The 22,731-nt window shown below is 46.8% G+C and overlaps 1 protein-coding gene across 8 annotated transcripts in view; it reads left to right on the forward strand.

Moving 5' to 3' along the window:
• The window catches only part of TSC2 (TSC complex subunit 2), a 56,488-nt gene that overhangs the window by 426 nt on the left and 33,331 nt on the right, over nucleotides 1–22,731 (forward strand). For 7 of the 8 annotated variants that reach the window (XM_089769326.1, XM_075899844.2, XM_075899846.2 and 4 more), the window contains exons 2-18: nucleotides 1,093–1,257; nucleotides 1,840–1,926; nucleotides 3,326–3,436; nucleotides 4,208–4,352; nucleotides 5,046–5,163; nucleotides 6,784–6,832; nucleotides 9,302–9,427; nucleotides 10,303–10,376; nucleotides 11,859–11,985; nucleotides 13,820–13,963; nucleotides 14,316–14,453; nucleotides 15,401–15,504; nucleotides 16,856–16,937; nucleotides 19,659–19,814; nucleotides 20,171–20,287; nucleotides 21,258–21,380; nucleotides 22,246–22,352. In XM_089769326.1, coding sequence (XP_089625452.1) covers nucleotides 1,093–1,257; nucleotides 1,840–1,926; nucleotides 3,326–3,436; nucleotides 4,208–4,352; nucleotides 5,046–5,163; nucleotides 6,784–6,832; nucleotides 9,302–9,427; nucleotides 10,303–10,376; nucleotides 11,859–11,985; nucleotides 13,820–13,963; nucleotides 14,316–14,453; nucleotides 15,401–15,504; nucleotides 16,856–16,937; nucleotides 19,659–19,814; nucleotides 20,171–20,287; nucleotides 21,258–21,380; nucleotides 22,246–22,352 — 1,973 coding nt within the window. Of the gene's footprint in view, nucleotides 1–170; nucleotides 401–1,092; nucleotides 1,258–1,839; nucleotides 1,927–3,325; nucleotides 3,437–4,207; nucleotides 4,353–5,045; nucleotides 5,164–6,783; nucleotides 6,833–9,301; nucleotides 9,428–10,302; nucleotides 10,377–11,858; nucleotides 11,986–13,819; nucleotides 13,964–14,315; nucleotides 14,454–15,400; nucleotides 15,505–16,855; nucleotides 16,938–19,658; nucleotides 19,815–20,170; nucleotides 20,288–21,257; nucleotides 21,381–22,245; nucleotides 22,353–22,731 lie in introns of those variants that run through there. The other variant, XM_075899848.2, reaches the window with a different exon arrangement.

Here is a 22,731-nt window from a genome sequence, read left to right on the forward strand (position 1 = left end):
ATGGAGGCTGAGAGCTGGGGGGTAGTAACCCCCCCCCGTGGGTAGTTGGGATTGGAGGGGGTGCTAGAGGGTCCTTCCCCCCCCAGAGCTGGGCTGTATGGGGGGCACGTGGGTAGGTAGAGGGCAGTTCCCAGGAAGGTGGGGTGGGGGATTTTGTGGGACAGGGGTTATGTACTTCTAGGGAGGTCAGTTCTAGGGAACTGGGATATGTGGGGGAGGGTTTTTACAGAGAGCCCCATCTAGATATGTGAGATGTTGGGACTTGGGGGGGGACTTTTAAAGGGAGCCCCCCACAAGAATACATATAGCGGACGCTGGGATTAACTTGTTCCCAGTGCTTATGGAACAGCAGGCCTGTTGCAGGATTGGGGACCCTCTTTCTCATGTGAAGGAGGCCTTGGTGAGGAAGAGTATACAGTATCTGTTCAGCATGTGCAGAATTTCTGTATCCGCCACTGACGCTGTATCTGCTCTAATAGGAGCCCTGTTTTGCGGGTGGTGTGGGAGAAATGGCTTCTGAAGGCTTTTGCTGTTTTTGGTTGAGGTTGACACACCTACTTCATGTACCCTTTCCTTCACCCCCCCCCCACTTAACTGGTGTGCTGTTATATTTAATTAGTTTCATGCTGTCTTTTTTCATTCATAGTCTTTTCCAAACTTTGCTGTGGAATGAAATTTACTATACAAGGTTTTTCGCCTGGGAGCAAAATGCCTCAGGAGTTCCTACAAAATAAAACAGCACCGCAGTTTAAAAACTGGCATGTGTGCTGATCAGGCATTTGGTGCTGGTTTATTGCACATATAGCCCTTGGGGAAAGTGCTGCTCCAGACAGTGAAGTCCCCTAGCTAGCTCCTGGACATGTTCAGCAATCGTTGCATTAGCACCCGCTTCTCACATACCTGGCAAGGTCACTCCTGCCAAAGTGTTTCTTCCCTGATCTGAAGGGAATTCACTCCTTGGACTGTTTGCAAAGACTTGTGAGAGTGCAACGATGTCAATATCACAGTGAAAAGTGGGGTGGATTCCAGCTTTTGCCCAGTTCAAAGGTTGCGTCTACAGCTCTCTGTACAATAACAGTTTTATGCTCACAGGGGCTACTGGGTGCATTCTTGTCAACAATGGCAAAGCAGCAAAGCAAGGATCCTGGATTAAAGGAGAAGTTTAAGAGCCTCTTAGGTCTGGGACCATCCCGGCCTAGTTCCAAATCATCAGAGGGCAAGCAAACAGAGTTTATCATCACTGCGGACATACTTAAGGTAAATTGTCTTAAGCTTTGAGTTGAGACTATGTGCTGAGATTAAGGGGCAATGTGCACGAAAACGGAGGGAGTGTGACTTAGTGGTTAAAGCTGGAGACCTGGGAAATGGGACTCTTGAGTCTTATTTCCAGCTTTCCCACTGACTCTTTTTGTGACCTGGAACAATTCACTTATCCTGCCTGTTGCTTAGGTCAGTCATGGACAAAATGGGGGTAAAGTTAACTGCCTCTCAGTGCTGCTGCATCTTAATTAGTTAACATGTCTAAGTAGGTTGAGATGCCTGGGTGTGTCAGTGTAAAGTGCAATTATATTAGGTTAAATTAGAGCACACTTTCCATTTCCCCCCTATTTGATCATCATTCTACATGAGATTTAGCTTGCTGATGTTGGTTACAGCTTCATTTGAGTGCATCTTTGTGAGACTGAGTGAAGGTTAGGCTCTGAACATTTTTTTTTTTTTGGCAACATGCAGCTAATTTTATAATAGTCCAAGGGGCCTTTTTGAGGGATGGAATGGGCTGTTTTTCATGAAGAAGCGCAGAGTCTGGATTGATTTTCTTGTTTCCATTTTTCTTTCCAGGAATTGAGCGTAGAGTGTGGATTAAATAACCGGATACGAGCGATTGGTCAACTCTGTGAAGTAGCAAAAACCAAAAAATTTGAAGAGGTATGTTGCTGTCAGGTGTAGGGTAAATGTTAGGAGCTTTAAGCTTTTGATTTTGCTTGGCACAAGATGCTTAGGTAATTTGACCTACTTTAATACTGTTGTGATCCAGGAAATTATATCTTGTATTTTTTATTGTGCTGTATAAACCTATAAGAAATCAGTGATTTGTGCTCTGAACAGTTTGACAGGGTAGTAGAGGATTCTTCATCATTGGCAATTATTAAATCAAAATTAGATCTTTTTCTTAAAAAACATACGGTAGTTCAGCGCAGAATTATTTCAAGGAACTTCTGTGGCCTCTTTATGAAGACGACAGACCCTGGTTACAATGGTCCCTTCTGGCCCTAAATTCTACAAATCTATATTAGTAGAGCCCTGCCAGGATACAAAATGTTTATCCACATCTGTATCTGCAAAGATGAGCCGGGGATATCTGCATTGGCAGCTGTGGAGACTCATGCATACTCGCAAATTAGCAGGATTCTAGGGACAACATTTATATCCGCATCCATAGCTGCAAAAATGAGCTGCGGGTCTCTGCGGCTATAAAGCTGCTATCTCTGGATTTGCAGAACTCTCTATATTAGTCTGATTTGCACAGTGGAAACAAACCATACCATAAAGAGCTCATGCTGCAAAGCAGGCACAGCACCGTTGAAAGGCTTTCCGGAAAAGTCTTTCCTTAAAGAGGTGCTTATAAGAAGATACCACAGTTATTTACCCTTGCTGTCAGGTGATGAGACTCTGGTCTTGACCTAATCTTATTCACAGCTGTGATAGTTCTGCAGGTAAAGCGTCCACTAGTTCCCTTTGAGGTGGAGTTGCTGGGCACTTAAATAACTTTAAATAGCATCAATTGACACAGTTTGGGACTTGCAAGTTACCATTCTCAGGCAAAAAAACTTCAAAAATACCCTAAACCGGGGTTTTAAATAGACACATTGAGTGTTTCTTGCATTACAGTAGGTAATTTCCCAATCAGGTACACTCACTTTCTCATCGCTGTTAGAGATGAACTACATCCACTCTGATTTCATTAGGAATGCTGGCACACTGCCTTCTCTGTATCCTTTTTTTCTTCAGCTTCTGATGAAGTGAGTTTTTTAAAGTGCCACCACACTCCTTGGTTTTGCAGAAACAGGCTAACATGGCTATCTCTCTGAAACTCTTACTTCCGCACAAGTCTCCGCTTTGGATGCTCTGTATTTCGGATTGTCATGTTGATTAAACTTGAAACTGAAACATCCACACGCAGACTTGCATGGAAATAGCTCTTCCTGGCACAACTTAGCTCAATTCAAGAACCGACTGTGTCATAGAGCGAAGACCCTAGAACAAACTTAACCCCACTAATAGCTAGCTAATAAATGGTGCTGTTGCTTTCTGTGTCCACTCACAGCATGCAGTGGAAGCGATATGGAAAGTGGTAGCTGATATGCTGCAACCGGAGCGGCCAGCAGAAGCCAGACATGCCGTGCTTCACCTGTTGAAGGCCATCATTCAAGGACAGGTAAAGCCTCCTCCTTCCACAGAGAGCTTGCAAAGAGCAAGGTGAACAGCACTGGCTGGCTGCCTTCTGCTGTTGAAACTCTTCTCATCCTTTGTCTTAGTTCAACGCAGAGGAAAAGGCTAGCATGCAGTTTGATTCAGTTTCTTGGTTCTCAGCTTAACATTTTCCCCTTATAATTTGGAAGGAATTTTGTACTCCTGAAAGAGGGAGTGATTGCAGTGGCTGAGTTCAGGCACAGTGCAGCACGTGCTGTAAAACCTTTGCCCAGACAGCTATGCTAACCACCTTAATCCTGACTGGCAGCATCCATGCTGTGACAAGTACTCAAGGCATCAAGGCAAATTCTGTCCATTAGCCTTTTTCTTTAGTCTGACCAAGTCAAGCTTGTTATGAATCCTCGAGCTATCACAGCATCCAACAGAGCAGGACTGTCTGTAACGGATCCATTTCAAGTCCTGGAATTAGTGGCCTGGCTGTTGCTGGTCCATACATTGCATCTCTGAGGTTCTGGGCCTGCCAAATCTTGGGCAGACTGCCTGGAGTCACAACTTGAGAACTGTCTGTAAGAGGCAAAGGAGAAGGACTGCATTCCTAGCACACTGTGGGAAGACTTTTAGTAAACATGACCACAGCCTGTGGGGGGGGAGAGGGGGGAGGAGAGAGTTTGCTTAAAATTTTAAGAAGATTCTTAAAATTTTCTAGCCCTGGTCTGTAATAAGTCTAGTTTTCAGTTGCTATTGCATCTCTCGCTTTAACTCTTTCTCCTTTCAGGGTGAAAGACTAGGGATCCTCAGAGCACATTTCTTTAAGGTTATCAAGGATTATCCTTCTAATGAAGATCTGCATGAGCGGCTTGAAGTGTTCAGAGCTCTCACGGATAATGGAAGATCCATAACGCACCTGGAGGAAGAATTGGGTGAGTGTTGCCTGTCAATGCTGAGGGTCATTTTTGTCGTCAGATTCTTGCATGGGATTGTTTTAAAATCCTGCTGGAAAAAAAAGCTCCATTATTTTAGTTTTACATCTTAAAAAAAAACAAAAAAGAAAAACCCTCAACTTTTCTATAAAGCTTAAAAATTTTACCATGTTGTGTAAAGTTTTAGGGTACAGATTGTTCCATGCCAGTGTGCTAAACAGTTCTGTCGTAGTGACAAATCTGTGAATGTTCTTTCTTCTGAGAGTTTGAGGATCTCTCTTAAACATTTGCCTGTTTATTTTTGGATCATTTTCTGTTGTTGTCATCTTGTGGCAAACTTAATATAACCCCTCTGACATTATTTTACATGTGCAATGCGTAGTGAAGGGTTCGGTCAAGGTAAACATAGCAGATTCATAAACATGTGAAATCCGTACATGTGGCAGCTTATAGCAAGGCAAGGAGTGTGAAAGAAAGTCAGTTTTAATCAACAGCTAAAAAGAGTGTGATAGATCAAATAGAAGCCCTGGTCAGTCGTCCCTCACTCTTTATTATTGCCTTCTAGGGAGCAGTTTATGTAGCTGGAAATACAGCAAAGGACAATCTCTTTTTCAGCAAGTAGGGCCAGGAGGGAATTTGAAGCACTTTTGGATTGAAACCATGTTGTAACGCCACCACTTCCTTCTCCTTTAGCTGAGTTTGTCCTGCAGTGGATGAATGTCGGATTGTCTTCAGACTTCCTTCTAGTTCTAGTGAACTTGGTCAAGTTCAACAGCTGTTACCTGGAAGATTACGTTGCTGATATGGTCCAGTAAGGATAAACTCTTAACAGCTATTGTTTCTAAATTGTTGTGCAGAGTTTGTGGATAAATTCAGTGGTCTAAATTTTCAACAGGGTGTATCTGTTTACACTTGCAGATTTGGGTGTTGTGTACACAGTGTCCACTTGGGTGACATATGATTCTGCTCACCCCTGTAAGTGTGTTTGTGGGGGGAAAGGGAGGAGGAAAGGGCATCTGTTGAAAATTTCACCCTGTATGTATAGTTACTAAAATAGTAAAACAATGAGGAGTCTTGTGGCATCTTAAAGGCTAAGGGTATGTTTACACTGCACAGCTATTTTGGGATACCAGAAGTATCCCAAAATAGCTACCACATGTCTACACAAGCCACCCATTATTTTGAAATATTTTTAGAGATAACGGGCATGCGATTTTGGCATCCCAGTAAACCTCATTGCACAACGGTTAAAAGATGGCTTAAAATAGCGGGTTATTTTGAAATTTGGCGCTGTGTAGAAGTGCCAGATTTCAAAATAATGCGCTATTTTGAAATAGATTCCCAATAAGATACGCAATTTGCATAGTGCAAATTACGTATCTTGTTTTGAGTTTAGGGTGCTGTGTAGACGCACCCTAACAGATTTATTTGGGCCTTCGCTTTCGTGAGTAAAAACCACTTTGTCAGATGCTATTACAATAGTATTAGTGTGGCTATGGTTGGATAAGTGAATAAAAATAGTACCAAGGTGTGTTTATTTCAGAACATACCTGCTCATCAGAGCTGACTTTTCCATCATAGGAATTCTTTGGCTGTTCTTAACTATCTTGGCTCTGAAGAGCTATAGAGGAGAGAGCTTTTTCTGACTTCTGAGGCTGTTAGCAGACTAGTGCAATAGGTTCCAATTGCAAGGCCAAATTCTACCCCCAAATCATACCAGTGTAATGGCGTGGAGATGGTGAGCGTGCATGAAGGTAGAACTTGGCTGGCTTGCTTGTCAGTAATGGTTAAATCTGAAAGAGCCTGTCTCATTTTCCGAACCTTAGCACGAAAGATGCAGGGGTGATAGTTTAGAAACCTATTTGTGTTAATCAACCAAATTGAAACGGAATCAGTGAACCGCAAACGTGGAGCAACGTTTGCTCGCTTTTCATAGTAGAGCTCTGCTTTACCCGCCAGATTGGCTGAGAGCTGAACTCTTTTGACACTCCCCAAACCTGATTCCTCTTATTGATCCTGAGCACTTTTGAAGCTCTAGGAGATCTTTAACCGCCTAATGAAAGACCCAAACTCTTGTCATAATCTGATCTATGAACCTGAGTTAAATTACATGGTGCGCAGTCCCCAGTTTGTACAGGAGGTGAACTTTCCATATTCTCATCACTATATTTACATACAAGGGATCCTGTACACAAGCATATTTAATGGACAGTAATGATAGTGGGCTGTACTGTAAGTGCAACTGCAAAATAGCTGATCTGAGAAGGGCTGGTGACATTAAACATACCCCCTCCAATATTCTCAGCAGAGCCACAGTCAGGAAAGCAACAGGGCACACTTTGACACTCATCTGATTGCGTTAATTTTGGACAGTTTTTTTTGTTAAATTTGATTCAGGATAAACATATTTAACAGTGTTTTCCTCCAACAGTATGATCTGCCTATTGTGCATTCAGACTTCATCTTCAGTTGACATAGAGGTCAGTATTTGGAGCTTCTTCTATTATTAATTGCTTTCTGTAAAACCATTTCCCTTACCGACAAAGCTGCTTTTGAGTAGCTAGGTCGGGGTGGAGAACCTAAGGCTCGGGGGCTGGATGCAGCCTGGCTTGCCTGGATCCAGCCCCTGGGGCTCAGGGCTGGTACAAACAAAATCTACTAGCCTGGGCTCCCCAGGCTCTGGTGTGGGAGGGGAATGTGTGCAGCCCCTGACTGATTTTTTTCTGTGGGTCAGTGACCCCTGACCAAAAAATGGTTCCCCATCCCTGAGCTAGGGCCTAAATTCTCTAGCCCTGGGTTCCAGGGTGTTCCCTTTCTTCAGGAGTGCTGCTGTGGCAAAGTATGGAGCTTGCTATATTGTTGTATGTTGGGTGGTGAGAGACGTTATGACTGACTTCTCTGAGCATAAAAGTGGGAGCCAGGATTTCATGAGTAGCAGTCCCAATTGGACGAGTCACTCACCCTTTCTCACTCCAATTTCTTCACCTGTAAAATGAGGACAGCACAATAGTGTGAGGATCAGTCCATTTTCTAAAGCACTTTGGGGGTGTAAAGCGTTGGACGGCCACTCAGTTATGAATTTAGTCATAAAACCTTGGGACTAAGGACCTGAGATGATCTTGCTGAGGGATTCCCTTCCCAGCATTAACCATTGTAGTCATGGCTTGGTTGGCATCCAGAGCTGATGAACACCTTGTGTCCCCCTATTGGCTTCTGAGGCGTTTTGTGGCCATAAGTCAGGATGGAGCCATACCCGTGTGTCGAAGGAGCAGTCATAGAATCATAGAACTGGAAGAGACCTCAGAAGGTCATCAAGTCCAGCCCCCTGCTCTAGGCAGGACCAATTCCAACTAAATCAACCCAGCCAGGGCTTTGTCAAGCGGAGACTTAAACACCTCTAGGGATGGAGACTCCACTACTTCCCTAGGTAACCCATTCCAGTGCTTCACCACCCTCCTAGTGAAATAGTTTTTCCTAATATCCAACCTGGACCTCTCCCACCACAACTTGAGCCCATTGCTCCTTGTTCTGCCATCTGTCCCCACTGAGAACAGCCTCTCTCCATCCTCTTTGGAACCTCCCTTCAGGAAGTTGAAGGCTGCTATCAAATCCCCCCTCACTCTTCGCTTTTGCAGACTAAACAGACCCAAGTCCCTCAGCCTCTCCTCATAGGTCATATGCTCCAGCCCCCTAATCATTTTGGTTGCCCTCTGCTGGACCCTCTCCAATGCGTCCACGTCCTTTTTGTAGTGGGGGGCCCAGAACTGGACACAATACTCCAGATTTGGCCTCACCAAAGCCGAATAAAGGGGAATGATGACATCTCTGGATCTGCTGGCAATGCTCCTCTTAATGCAACCTAATATGCCATTAGCCTTCTTGGCTACAAGAGCACACTGTTGACTCCTATCTAGCTTCTCATCCACTGTAACCCCCAGGTCCTTTTCTGCAGAACTACTACTTAACCGGTTGGTCCGCAGCTTGTAACTATGCTTGGGATTCTTCCGTCCCAAGTGCAGGACTCTACACTTGTCCTTGTTGAACCTCATCAGATTTCTTGTGGCCCAATCCTCCAATTTGTCTAAGTCACTCTGTACCCTATCTCTGCCCTTAAGCGTATCTACCTCTCCCCCCAGCTTAGTGTCATCCGCAAACTTGCTGAGGGTGCAATCCATCCCCTCATCCAGATCATTAATAAAGATATTGAACAAAACCAGTCCTAGAACCGAACCTTGGGGCACTCCGCTAGAAACCGACCGCCATCCTGACATCGAGCCATTGATCACTACCCGCTGGGCCCGGCCTTCTAGCCATCTTTCTATCCATCTTACCGTCCATTTATCCAATCCACAATCCCTTAACTTGCTGGCAAGAATATTGTGGGAGACCGTCTCAAAAGCCTTGCTAAAGTCAAGGTATATAACATCCACTGACTTCCCCATGTCCACCGAGCCAGTTACCTCATCATAGAAGCTAATCAGATTGGTCAGGCACGACTTGCCCTTTGTGAATCCATGCTGACTATTCCTAATCACTTTCCTCTCATCCAAGTGCCTCAATATGGATTCCTTAAGGATCCCTTCCATGATTTTTCCAGGAACCGAGGTAAGACTGACCGGCCTATAGTTCCCTGGATCATCCTTCTTCCCTTTTTTGAAGATGGGCACTACATTTGCCTTTTTCCAGTCATCCGGGATTTCTCCCGATCTCCACGACTTTTCAAAGATAATAGCCAAAGGCTCCACAATGACATTTGCCAACTCCCTCAGTACCCTCGGATGCACTAAGTCCGGACCCATGGATTTATGTACGTTTAGCTTTTCTAAATAGTTCCTAACCTGTTCTTTACCCACCACGGGCTGTCCATCTTCATCCCATCTTGCGTCACTTGGCGCAGAAGTCCAGGAGCCGACCAGTGAGTAACCATTGTGTGTTTTGCCCCCATAAAGGTCTCCCTGCAGGTCCTAGATGCTGTGGTTTGCTATAACTGCCTGCCCTCAGAGAGCCTGCCCGTATTTATCATCACCCTGTGCCGCACTGTCAATGTGAAGGAGCTTTGTGAGTCGTGCTGGAAGGTCGGAGCCCTTTTGTTTCTCTTGTAATGAGTTCATGGCTCATGTGTGAGGCTACGATAAGGCACCATGTTTGCGTCCTGGGTATTTTTAATAAAAGTCATGGACAGGTCATGGGCGGTTTAAAAAATATATCCCGAACCGTGATTTAAGGCATGGCTTGTACTGTCAATACCCCTGACTCAATCTTAGCCACACTTCCTCTTGGGTGGAGAGGAGGGTGCTGCTGGGAAGGGCTCCAGGGGGAGGACTGCTGCTTGCCTGGGGGCGGGGGCAAGAAAGGAGGTGTCCATGGAGAGCCGCTTCTTTGGGGGGCTCCTGGGGGCTGCTTCTGGGGAGGAAGGGAATGCAGGGCCAGTGGCAGCAACTGCCGTGGGCTGTGGAGCAGTGACTAGCCTGGCTGCCTTAGGGCCACCCTGCCTGCCATTGCTCTCCCCTTTCCTCCCCCCCCCCACACCACTGCTCTGACCATCCTTGGGACTAGTGCTAGGGGCTGCTAAGCTGGGGCTTCTCCCACTGCTCATGGGATCACTGCTGGGAGGGCCTCTGGGGCCAGATGCACCTGTCACTGCTCTGGTGTCCTCAGGGCTGGCTGCTGCAAAAGTCACGGACGTTGCGGAAAGTCATTGGGTCTTCATAAAGTGTCTCGTCTCGTCAAAGCATTATTATTCTGTATATTTGTAAATTAAAAACATAAAGGTCCCAGTTACCTTTATTATGATTGCAATAGTTCTTTGAAAGCAGATCAGAGCCTATCAACGTCTCTAGTGTATTCAATGTTATATATTCATTATTAAATTGCATTCATAACCTCTCAGTTGACTCGACGCTGAAGCTCTATAGTGACCTATGAAAATCCTCTAATATTTGTGTTTTAGCTCATGCGCAATCTCTTGGGAACCCATTTGGGGCACAGTGCTATATACAACATGTGCCGCATCATGGAAGACAGGTACGGAATATTGTGCAATTAAATCTGTTTTTTAAAAAAAGCTCAGCGTTGCTTTGATTGATGTAAATGACGTGTACTGATTTGTACATGTCCTACCAGAATAAAAGTGCCGCGTGCTGCTCGCAGGGCCTGGGGCGAGAGCAGAGACGGCGTTGCATGCTCCCCTGCCCCCAGGCCAATCAGGGCCTGGAGATGAAGGAGCGTGGGAAGCCTCCTGCAGTCCTGTGTAGAGCACGTGGCACTTTGAAGTGCTGCGGGCTCCTCGCAGGGCAAGGGCAGGGTGAAGGAAGCTTCACGCAGCTTCCGCGCTCCCAGGCCCTGATTGGCCTCGGGGTGGGGGATCTGCCGAGCCTCTTCCAGGACATGGGTGTCTAGTGGGAAGGGGAGGCAAAGGGGCTCCCCCACCCCCAGAGCAATCATGGTTTGGGGGTGGGGTAGCCCCACCCTTCCCATTTAGGCCCCATCCCTTCTGGGGTGGCCTGAGGCTACTTCAAAAATTTTTTGAAGTGGCCCTTGGGCAAAAATTATTTCCCACCCCTGTTCTAAATGGTTAGTCTACATTAGGCCTGAGCAAAATACCGCCAGTGGGCCGGATGCGGCCTGTCAAGCCGCGAGATCTGGCCTATGGCCGCAGGGGGGCGCCTCACCCGAACTGCCGGCCTGCTCCCCGCACACTGCTGCGAGAAGCTGCTACTGGGTTCTGTTTGAACAGCTGTGAGCCATCACACACTGCTTCTGCCCCCAGCACAATCCCAGTTGGAGGTTTTTGACCAATGGGAGCTGCCTGTTACCAACAGGCAGCTTGCAAAGCACCCTCCCGTCAGGCTCTAGCTGTTAAAAAACCACATGGCCCCTGCAGCCGGGGCGGGGCAGGCAGCCATCTTGAGAAGGTTGCTGGCTGGGAGTCAAGCAGGTAAGTCTCCCAGCCAGAATCTGCCTCTGGCACCCCAACCCTTTGCCCCCATCCTACCCGCATATCTCTTCCCACATCCTGCACCCCCATGCTGTGCCCCAAGTCACAATCCCCTCCTGCCCTACATCACAGCTCAAACTCCGCCAGCCCCTCTTGCACTCTAGTGTCCTGCCCAAGGTCATAACCCAGACCTCTGCATCCTAGTCCACTAACCTGGGTCACAACTGCCTCCTTCACTCAAACACCATCCCAGACCCCACACCCTTTCCTGCACCCCTATCCCTTACTGCAAGCTCCCTTCTACACCCAACCTCTTTTCCAGACCCTGCACCTCCTCCATTTACATAGAAGAGTGCGGCCCTTGACCACGTTCCAAATTCTTGGAGTGGCCCCCTATCAGAAATTATTGCCCACTCCCGGTCTGCATGGTTTTAAAGTTCTTTAAGATGCTGTGATCCAGAAATATTATTGTTCATTTCCCATTGCACGAGCCTTGTGCTCTAAACCGAAACCTGCTGCTCAAGTGTGAGCCTCAGACATTTTCACTTCCTGTCTGTGCCCTGTCTTAGAGACTACATGATGGATGCCGCTTTGCTGAGAGGAGCAGTGTTCTTTGTCGGCATGGCTTTATGGGGTGCCCATCGACTGTATTCTCTCAAGAACTCTCCTACGTCTGTGCTGCCCTCGTTTCTCAAGGTAACGAGATACTTGGGAGGAACTGGTATATGGTGATTGTACCTAAGATCCTCAATTGGGGACCAGCGCTGCTTGGTGCTGTGCAAACCCAGAACAAGAAGAGGTCTCTGCCCCCAAAGAGCTTCCAATCTAATTATAAGACAAAAGCTAGCAGTTGGAATGGTGACTGATGAAGGATACAAGAGCTATTTCAGGCTTAAACTGATGCTTCATTTGGGAATATTTTATTGATCCACGTAGCACATTCTTGAGTTTTTTCGTAGGGTTGTAGAGTTTAAGGCCAGACTAGACCATTAAAACATCAAGCCTGACTTGATTTAACACCGGTCATTCATATCATTCCATTGCTCACAACTTGAGCTAGACTAAAGCATTTCAGTGCTCTGCCTATGCCCAGGACAGTTCATGCTGGTGAAAGCAGGCGAGAGTAAGGTGCCGCAGACATGCTCCATGCGTTAGCTTAAAAAAACCCGGTCCTTGCTGCCAGTAGCTTCCAGTCTACAGCATACAAATGCAGGGAGAAGGGACAGAGTCAGCATGAATGAACAGCAAAATGTGGCTTTTGTGTTTAAATTCATGCCTTACTTTTTTTATATGGAGAGACCTGCTGATGGGAGGATTAAGATTTATGAGCTTGTTGGCACACTTGCCTGTTAATGGAAACCTCAGCGATGCGAGAGACGGCTGACGTGTTTGAGCGGCGGGGTGTTAGTGCTGGAAGCTGTACTGCAATTGCATCTCCTCTACCAGGGCGCCCATGAAACCCTTGGCACCGTCTTAAATTGGGAGCAACCTACTAGCTCAGTGGTTCCCAAATTTTTCAGCATCACGCCCCCTTTTTATATTTGAGGAAACCCACCCGCCCCCCAAAAAAATGTTTGCAGCAAAACTTGTTGAGTCCCCCCCACCCCACCCCACCCCACCCCCCAAAAAAGTTGCTCCTTTTAAGAGCAGAACAGGCATTGCCCTTTGAAGTCTGCCCAGGATGCTCTAACTCCCCCCACCCGAGCAAGTCTTGGGGATGGATTAGGGGGAGGCTGAGTTGCCTTGTGCCCCCCCACCCCCCGTAATTTCTTCATGCCAGTTTGGGAACCTATGTACTAGCTTTTGCACCTCCTTCTGTAGTTAGAGAGGCAAGAAGTCTATTTTTGTAATAGATTTTAACCCCAGCAAAAGGAACAGGGTTAAAGTTCTCTTATTGGCTGGCCGTGCTGTGTGTTTCATCTGTAGGTTCTGCTTCATGCCAAAGGGAGTCCCTGAAACAATATTAAAAGTGTCATATAATGGGCTTGGAGTGGGCAACCAGATTGAGTTGTCTCGTTATAAAATTCTTCTGTGTCTTCAGTATTTGGGGACATTTCAGCCAAACCATGAGAGTTACCAGATTTTGTGTTGAATTATATACTCCAGTGAGGTATTGATATAGAGTCACACGGAGTTCCCAGCAGCTGGTAGCCCCGTCTCCAACCACGTGCTCATATTGCTGAACTGAACTAAGGAATACGTTACCTGCTTGGGAATACATTATTGTGCTTATAAAATGGCCGTCTTTGATCAGCTTTTCCAGCTATCCTCTCAGACTTTGAGCTTCCTTCTCTTTAAAATGCTACAGTGGCTGTACTGCCGCTGTGTCGTTCATTGTTGCACTTCATTTGCGGCAGTGATGAGAGGGGCTCTCTTGACTCCTTCATTAAACCATCTCCCTGAGAGGCAGTAGGTAGGTCGATGGTAGAATCGAACCCTTCCCCATCCTGTCTTAATATATAGAATGTTAATTATCTTCGTTTTTGGAAGGTTACTGATCATCAACTGACCTAAGAAACTTCTGTTCCAGGCCATGACTTGTCCCAATGCTGTTGTATCCTATGAAATAGTCCTGTCCGTCACCAGATTAATCAAGAAGTATGGGAAGGAGCTGCAGGCAGTCACGTGGGATATTCTTCTGGATATTGTTGAGCGATTACTCCAGCAGCTACAGGTAGGTAGTGAGCCCAATCTGGAGACATGTTGTGGGCACATCTCGTCCAAGTATTTTGGTTTATTGAAAGATCCTGTTTTTTTAACCCTGAAAAGTCCTCTCTGGCTTCTGCTTTTGATGGGAGAGGTGGAGTGTTTGCAGCCTGTGTCAGGCTGGAGACTTGGTGCATGGCCCTGATGCTCCCTGAAGCTGTGCCTGGCATGGAGGTGAGGGATTAGGTGTTGGAAGGGGACTGAATGTAGGTCTAGCCTAATTTCTGAGCTAGTACTTCTCAGCCAACACTCTTACTTCAATTGTGCCATACTTTGTAGTTAAAAAGAAACCATTCGGAGCAGGCTTGTCTGCATTCCAGATTCTAGATAACCATGATTTGAAGTCCATTGTACACGATCTGTTGACTACGGTAGAAGAACTCTGTGATCAGAACGAATTCCATGGGTCTGAGGAGAGATACTTCGAGCTGGTGGAGAGATGTGCTGATCAGAGACCAGTAAGACCTGTTGCATCTCAAGTCACTGTGGCCTGCTGTGCTTTTGCCTTTAAATCTCCTGAAAATGCTTCTCTGCACTACAGTAGTGTCTAGAAGCCCAACCCAAGGTCTGAGCTCCATTTTGGTAGGCATTACACAAATGCGTAGTAAGAAACAGTCCCTGTCCAAAAGAGCACAAGACACGCACAGGAAACATTCACTATTCCTATTTTCCTGATGGGGAGCTGAGGGACAGGGATAGTAAGTGATTTGTCCAAGCTCACACAAGACATCTCATAGACTCATAGACTTTAAGGTCAGAAGGGACCATTATGATCATCTAGTCTGACCCCCTGCACAGTGCAGGCCATAGAATCTCACCCACCCCTCTTAGAATAATCCTCCCACCTATATCTCAGATATTGAAGCCTTCAAATACTTTGAAGACCCCAAGATGCAGAGAATCCTCCAGCAGTGATCCATGCCCCGTGCAACACAAGAAGGCGAAAAACCTCCAGGGTCTCTGCCAATCTACCCTGGAGGAAAATTCCTTCCCGACCCCAAATATGGCGATCAGCTAAACCCTGAGCATGTGGGCAAGACTCACCAGCCAGACACCCAGAAAGTTCTCTATAGTAACTCCTATCATCCCTCCATTGACCTATTTACCACTGATAATGAATAGTTATCTCATCAAACCATCCCCTTCGTTAACCCCTCTGGAACAATCAGGATTTGAACCCAGAACACCAGAATCCCAATTTGAATGTCCACTGGACTATCCTTCCTCTTATTGCCCACTTCAGTCTTAGATTTCTATCCCATACAAGCAAGGGCAGCAGGAATTATAGACTATAAAGCTACAGTGAAGATTTCACAGCCCCTTGAGACCTGTTCTTGGAGGGAGGGGACAAGAGAGGCATGCCCTGTATGTGAGTACTGGACCATTCTTACGTTTTCTTTTAAAGGAATCTTCTCTACTCAACTTAATCACGTACAGAGCTCAATCCATTCACCCTGCCAAGGATGGCTGGATACAGAACCTGCAGGTGCTAATGGAGAGATACTTCAGGTAGGAAATTACAGCTTCAAAAAATAAAAGCTTGGTTCAGTGTGTTGGACTATTTGAACCTCAGGCACCTGTGAGCCACTTTTACATGGAATTAAAGTACAGCTTGAACCTCTCTAGTTTGGCATCCTCGGCACCTGACCGGTGCCGAACCAGAGAATTTGCCAAACCATGGGAGGTCAATATTGTCTAGCAGCATTACTAATGCTGCCAATGCTTGCTGGGCTCTTAGGAGACATTTAGGGGTCAGTTAGAGCTAAAGAACAGCCCAGAACACTGAGAGCCAGGACTGGTGGCTGGAAACAAACTTTAAGCGACTGAGAGACACTAGGCTACACCCATGCTAAGTGGCCATCCGACTCACTAAAATCATGCCAGATCATGGATGTTGCCGGACCAGAGAACGCCAGACTAGGGAGGTTCAACCCATAGCATGTTGAATGGACCATGTTAAAAGAATCTTACTTTCTGGAGCCCTTCAAGCCCATTAATAGCTACTGAAATATTATGATGATTCCAGGATGCGATTTTTGCCCAGTCAATGGAACACAAACGTCCTGTTAAGGCTTTTTTAATCCTTCATCTTTTAACAGTGGAGGGTGGCCGTGGGATATGTCCCCTCTCTCATTGTCTGTCCTAGGCTCCGTTGCATGGCCGCCTTGCTTGTTGTCAGAACTACAGGCATGTTTGAGATTGCAGAACCCCAAACTACCAGCTACCGTCCAATGGCAATTCCCTGAATGTGCTTTCATACTGTTGAGCGATCCCCATATATACCGATCCGGCTCCTTTTCAACAGTCAGGGAAAAGTCTGCTTTACTCCTAGTGTACGTGGTTCTGAAGTATGTGGCATGGAGCATCTATTTCAATCACACATGCTCTTCCTCATTGACTCTGTAAGTTTGGGATATGACTAGGGCTTTTTGATGTGAATGTGCTCCCGTTTGCATGATTAACTGATGACTCTGGGCTCATTGGTTTATCTTAATGGTTACATGCAGGCCTCCTCTCCCCACTGCCTCTGTATCAGACCCAGCTTCCCACTAGCACCAGCTCCTACCTGGCTGTAAATTTTAGCGGTTACACGTTTTCAAAAATAAACACATTTTACTGTCCCTGGTATTGCTGCCCTGTGCTACAGCAGGAACTCCTCTTTTCCTAGACAGCCTCCAGTTTTTCCTTAACATTAGCACCGCGTCTGCTTGATGTTGCAACTTCGTACCCAGGGACCATTCATTGAAGGTTCACGCGGCCTTTGTCTGTAATGATTTTAACCCAGAAAAAGGACGTTTGCCCCAACCTGGTCTCTGTCCCCGTCCTTACCTGTTTTGGGGTTTGTTTTTTCCCTTTTTAGGAACGAGCATCGTAGTGCAGTTCGGATTAAAGTCCTAGATGTCTTGTCTTTTGTCCTGAGCATTAACAGACAGTTTTATGAGGTTTGTATTTTTATTGATATTTAGTCAGGGGGTTTGCACAACGGTGGCTGATGAGTGTGAGCCAGTCCGGTGTCGTCGTTACTGCCCACCCATGGGTCCCTTTACATGTTCTTCCTCTCACTGCTTTGCCCATCCCCTCCCCCCTTCCCCCCCACTGCTCCTCTCTGTCTCCCCTGCCAGGTGTGTCCTTCTCCAGGCACTATGCGGAGAAACAGCTTTTAGTCGGAACGCTTGATTCAGCAGCTGTGTGGCCGGCAGGTTCCCTCCTTCGCTCAGTCACTGGCTGAGCTGGCACCCTGGGAAAACTCCAAACTTTCCCGCACAGCGCTGGTCAGGGATGGTTGGGTCAGTCGGTCACCTCCCCTGTGTGTGTGTGTGTGTGTGTGTGTGTGTGAGAGTGAGAGACTGACTTCTCCCCATGTGAACCCTGAAGCCATAAAGAAAAGGTTAATACAAAGAATCCAACTACATGGTATTTCGTTTGAACGGGGGCCCAGTCTGCTTGACGTGAGTTTGAACGTTTATGTCATTGCTCTGATGGATTGCCATTGAACTAGCTTGATTCGGAGTAATTTTACCAGGTGTCTTATATTCAGCAGTAGGAAAATTGGCTCACCTTAGTGTTAGTTCTTCAGGTCAGTTTTATGCAGTTTTGAAGAGTGAGTCCAATTGTCCTGAACATGCAGGACACAGTAATTACATGTGTCTGCAATGTGACTGAAAGGACTTGCCTGTTAGTGTTTTCCACAGTAGGGATGTAAGTGACTAGTCAGCTATCCGATAACGAAAGCTTAACCATAACAACCCGGCTGTCTCTATTAGAGAGAGGCAGTGGGGGGGGGGGGGGGGGAGCAGGAGCTGGTGCCTGGGGGAGCTGGTTTAAAAAGCTGGTTTCCCCCCAGCACCATCTCTGCGAGGACTGGGGGGACAGGGTGTTGTGCCTCTGCTTTTTAAACATATTGAGAGCATGCCAGCTCTTAATACATTTAAAGATCAGAAATGCAGTAGGGGGGACACAGCATGAGCTGGGACACCTGATTCCCGGCTCCCACCAGGTCCCCTGCTGAGCTCCAGCCTTTTAAATGTATTAGGAACGTAGGCTCCCCAGCGTATTGACTAATCGACTAGCTGACAGAAGATCCAGCATGAGGGGAGGGGGCAGGGGAACCTTGGCCTGTCGCGGGCAGAGGCTGCTTTGCGGCAGCAGCTCCTGTCCATCGACTATTAGTTGATTAAAGTACATTTAACATCCCTAGTCCATAGCTGTGTTTGTTTCATTGATCCGTTGTATGTACAATGGGAATTGATATTAGCGTCTCTCTTTTTTGACAGCGTGCGTTTTTAATGTTCACTTTGTACATCTTGTGATTACTGTTAGGGATGTAAACAAGTAGTCGAGGATACAGGTAATCTTCTCAACTGCTTGCATTTCCCCTCCCCTTGCTGTCTCTGTATCAGAGGCCACAAGGTGGGGAGGGAGGAGAAGCAGAAGCTGGTACTGGGGGGACCTGGCTTAAAAGCCGGATCCCTCCAGCACTGGCTCCATGATGCCATGCCCCCTTCCCCCCCCACCCCCCGGTTGTTGTCTCGATCAGGCAGTAGCACAGGAGGTCGGGGGGCAGGGGAGGCCAGCCTTGGCCTGCCACAGAGAGCGGCTGCTTTGCAGCAGCATGCCTGTCTGTGGGGAGCTTGGACTGCCTGCGGACAGGGCTGCTTCGCAGCAGCCTGCCCTCCCGTCCCTCCGCAGTAGCCTCTGTCTGTCGGGAGCTCAGACCCCCGCAGACAGTTGCTGCTAACTCTGTGTTAGAGGCAGCAGTGTGGGGCGGCAGGCAGTCAGTCTGTTAGAGGAGCTGATTTTTATGCTGGCTCCCACCTGGCACCCCTTGTTGAGGCAGCAGCACAGGATGACAGGGGCCTCCCCAGGAGTAGGGCTGGAGCAATCTGGCTGCCGCCCCGCTCCTGGGGACTATAGAAGAGTTGAGTAACTGATAAGAATTCATGCGGTTACTTGACTATTCTATTACCCGCTGTCTAGCATCCCTAGGTACTGTCTTTCCCTGTCCTAAGGCTTACCAACGAGGCTGTCAATTCTATGCATTTTATTTAAAAAAAATGTTTTTTAAAATAGTTTTTGGAATGGGAGATCTAATCTGGTTTGGATAGTGGCAAGATTTAGCACATGCCAAGAGGACGTCAAGCTCTTATCTGACATCAGTGGATTGGCTGCTCCGAGTTTCCATCTTAGTTGAAATCTAAGTGAGCAGGTGCTGTGGTAAGCAGAGTTCACTGGTCCCTGCACTGGTTCGCTTGCTAACTTGAAGGAATGTCTTCCTCGAGTCAGACACACGGAGAATGCGGGAGAGGCACTGCTCAGATCAGTTCTGTTAAACTGGCTGCCGCCTCCTTGTCTCCTGTCTTTCTGAACTGCAAGGCCTGTGAATCCCATGTGGATATGGTCTGTTAAAGCTGAGCTACAAAGCTTTAGTCAGATGGAAAAAAGACCTACGCTGCTGAGTCCAAATTCAACAATAGCCCAAATATTTGGAGAGATGACATCGAAAGATATTCAAGAGTCTGGGGGAAGGCAGCCAGCAGACCAAACAACCAGCTAGGAAGACTAAAGCTGCTACGACCTCGCGATTCTTTTCATCATGGCAACACGGTTTGGTTATCTCGCTAATAAGTGTTCAGCAGAATGTCTCCTGGTCTGTCCTCTTACAGGAGGAGCTGATTAACTTGGTGGTAATCTCACAGCTGGGCCACATTCCAGAGGACAAAGATCACCAAGTTCGAAAACTGGCCACCCAGCTATTGGTGGACCTGGCCGAGGGCTGCAATACACATCACTTCGACAGCTTGCTCAATATCATCGAAAAGGTGAGGCTGTGTTTGCTCAGTCATGACACTGTAACTTCCTTTCCACCTCTGATCCGATCCCCTCACAGGAGACCAGGGAAGCTAGACAGTTAGCTGTATGATCTGAGGGGATTCAGTAGGATTCCTGGATTTTGGAGGAAACCAGAGTTCTAAAGAAAAGCAGAAACGTGCTTCAGAAGTGCCTCCCGCTTCTGCTAAGGCCCATCCAAGCTAATCTACACTACTAGGAGACTGAGCGGGACCATTTATTCTGTCCCTTTGTGACTTATTGGCTTGGAATTAAGTAGATGCCTCATTGTGATCAGTGTGGATTTTAAAGGGAATTTCTCTCGCTCTTTTTTTTTTTTTTTTTAAAGGTGTCTGCACGTTCGCTTTCAGTTCCTGTTGAGCCAGCGGAGACAGACTTGCTAGCATATTCTGCTTCTTCAGAGGATGTGAAAACAGCCGTGCTAGGCCTCCTGATAATTCTGCAGGTAACATTGTGAAGTGTTTAAAAATCCCTCCCTTAAAACAATTTTCTCTAGGGTTTTGTTTACTGGCCGGTCAGTCCCCAAGAGCAAATTCTTTCTCTTCTGTAACTTTTTGTAGATGAGTCACTTCTCTCGCTCCTTAATCTGACATGATAGGGGAGATTTTAGCTACGGTTGAGCTTGTTCACTTCTTGACCGGGTACCGTACAGACAGTGTATTGCATCTTTACCTGCTCCTGACCAGCATGTCATCAGTGTGAATATTTTGCTGCTATGTTCCGAAGGGCCAGCTAGAAAGGAGCCAGAACCGGATTCTCAAATCTGAGTCTTTTAAAATCCCAACGGCAAAGATTCAAATCTCCAGGTCCAAATCCACCCCCCGTAACTTGTCTGGGGGTCTGCATTTCTCAGCAGTAGTCTCACTAACTCAGTGTCTGTCTAGGGCAAAAACTACCCAGGTCTCTTGTATCGCCAGACACTCACTCTAGAAGATGGCTGAAATGTCACAAGAGCAGTCCTAAGTGACTTTGGCCTGCCAGGAGCCACACCCCACTTTCTCTGGCTATCCCAGGGCCTGCCCTCCCTTTTTTTTTTTTTTTTTTTTTGTTTGTTTGTTATTAGCAGCCTCCGAGGAGTTAGCATTATCCCTCCAAGCAGTGTCGTCTTCAGGTAATTCACACACAGAAGGCCAAACTTGCCACTCTCACGTTGGTGTCCATGCTGCACTCACTTCTAAAGTGAGAGTTGGATCTGTCTGGGGATTTCATGTGGGTGTGATCCCAGGGAGTGTCCAAGGCACATCATGGGAGCTCCCTTTCCCTATGCCTCCTGTGGAGGAATAACGTTCAGCCTACTCTGACCCTTGCCCCAGAGTCTGCAAGAAGGGTTGATGCCGATTGGACAAAAGAAAGGTTACGCTGTTAACAAGTAAACCTTCAGTGTGTCAGTTGACTGTTGTTCTGTGCCTCTACAGACGAAGCTCTACAGCTTGCCTGCCAGCCATGCCACTCGGGTGTATGAGATGCTTATTAATCACATCCAGCTCCACTATAAGAACACTTATCGCCTCCCGGTTGCTAGCAGCATCAGATTGCAGGTATGGATTGTCTCCTAAGAAGATTGGGAGTTAGTTTATACTGTTTACTTTGTAGCAAGGGAGGTTTGGGTTGGACATTAGGAAAAACTTCCTACCTGTCAGGGTGGTGAAACACTGGAATAAATTGCCCAGGGAGGTTGTGGAATCTTCATCTCTGGAGATATTTAAGAGCAGCTAGACAGACATCTATCAGAGATGATCTAGACCAGTGTTTCTCAACCAGTGGTACGAGTACCCTCAGGGTAACTCCAGGGGAGCGGGGTACGTCAACACAACTGAAATTTGGAGAAAAATGAATTTGTGTTTTAAGTTTTACAGCGCTTTTATTATTTTTGTACTTTTTACACCCAAACATTTCATCACCCCATCTGGCTACGATTAAGTTGTTTAAACAAATGTGTTGCAATGGTTGAAAAAATTTTTTGTCTGAAAACTGTAGGCACTGGGGGTACTGTGTGTGTGTGTGTGTGTGTGTGTGTGTGTGTGTGTGTGTGTGTTTAAAGGGGTACTTATAAAAAACAGGTTGAGAAACACTGATCTAAACGGTGCTTGGTCCTGCCGTGAGGGCAGGGGGCTGGACTCGATGACCTCTCGAGATCCCTTTCAGCTCTAGTGTTCTAGGGTTGTTCTGTGCCTCTGTAGCCATAGAACAATCAGTGCAGGTGTCAAATGTTAGTTCTCTGATGGTCCTGTGTATAATCATTTCCATAGCAGAGGAGTTTGGGGAATGGAAGTCCCAATGCGAGGGAATCTTCTTGCTGGCCAGAAATGACAACAGCTTGGGTGGTGAGGGGCTGGGGGAATAGTCCATCCCCAGAGGTTTTGAGTCATTCCAGAATGCAGCGAGACATCTTCTCTGTTGCAGGCATTTGACTTTCTTCTGATGCTTCGAGCGGACTCCCTCCACCGCCTTGGCCTGACCAACAAGGACGGAGTTGTCAGATTTAGCCCCTACTGCCTTTGTGACTTGGTGTATGTTTCTCATTGCATTGTAGTTGCGCGTGCTTTCAAAACATTGACATTCTCACCTGCCTATTAATAATCTGTCATGGTCTCTATATAATTATTTTCAGTCTCCAAAATTTGGATCAGCGGTTGTCAGACCACATCCATAGTTCTGGCTGGGGCTGTGGGGTTCTCCTAGTAAATAAATTTGGTGCCAGTCCTGCAAATCCGTGGCATGCAGAGTTCTCTGGAGCCTCTGAGTTCTTGGGATTGACGTAGCTATTCTGCAAGAGTTTATAAATTGGCTGTTTGTGATTGTCAGCCAGGCGGCTGAGAGATTAAGCTGTGGTACAGTGATCTGTGGAATTGTTGCCATGTCAAGCTGAACAGCCTAGTCTGGTGGAAA

This window comes from Pelodiscus sinensis, chromosome 15 (assembly GCF_052426305.1).
Source record: "Pelodiscus sinensis isolate ZL-2025 chromosome 15, ASM5242630v1, whole genome shotgun sequence".
Lineage (NCBI taxonomy): Eukaryota > Metazoa > Chordata > Testudines > Trionychidae > Pelodiscus > Pelodiscus sinensis.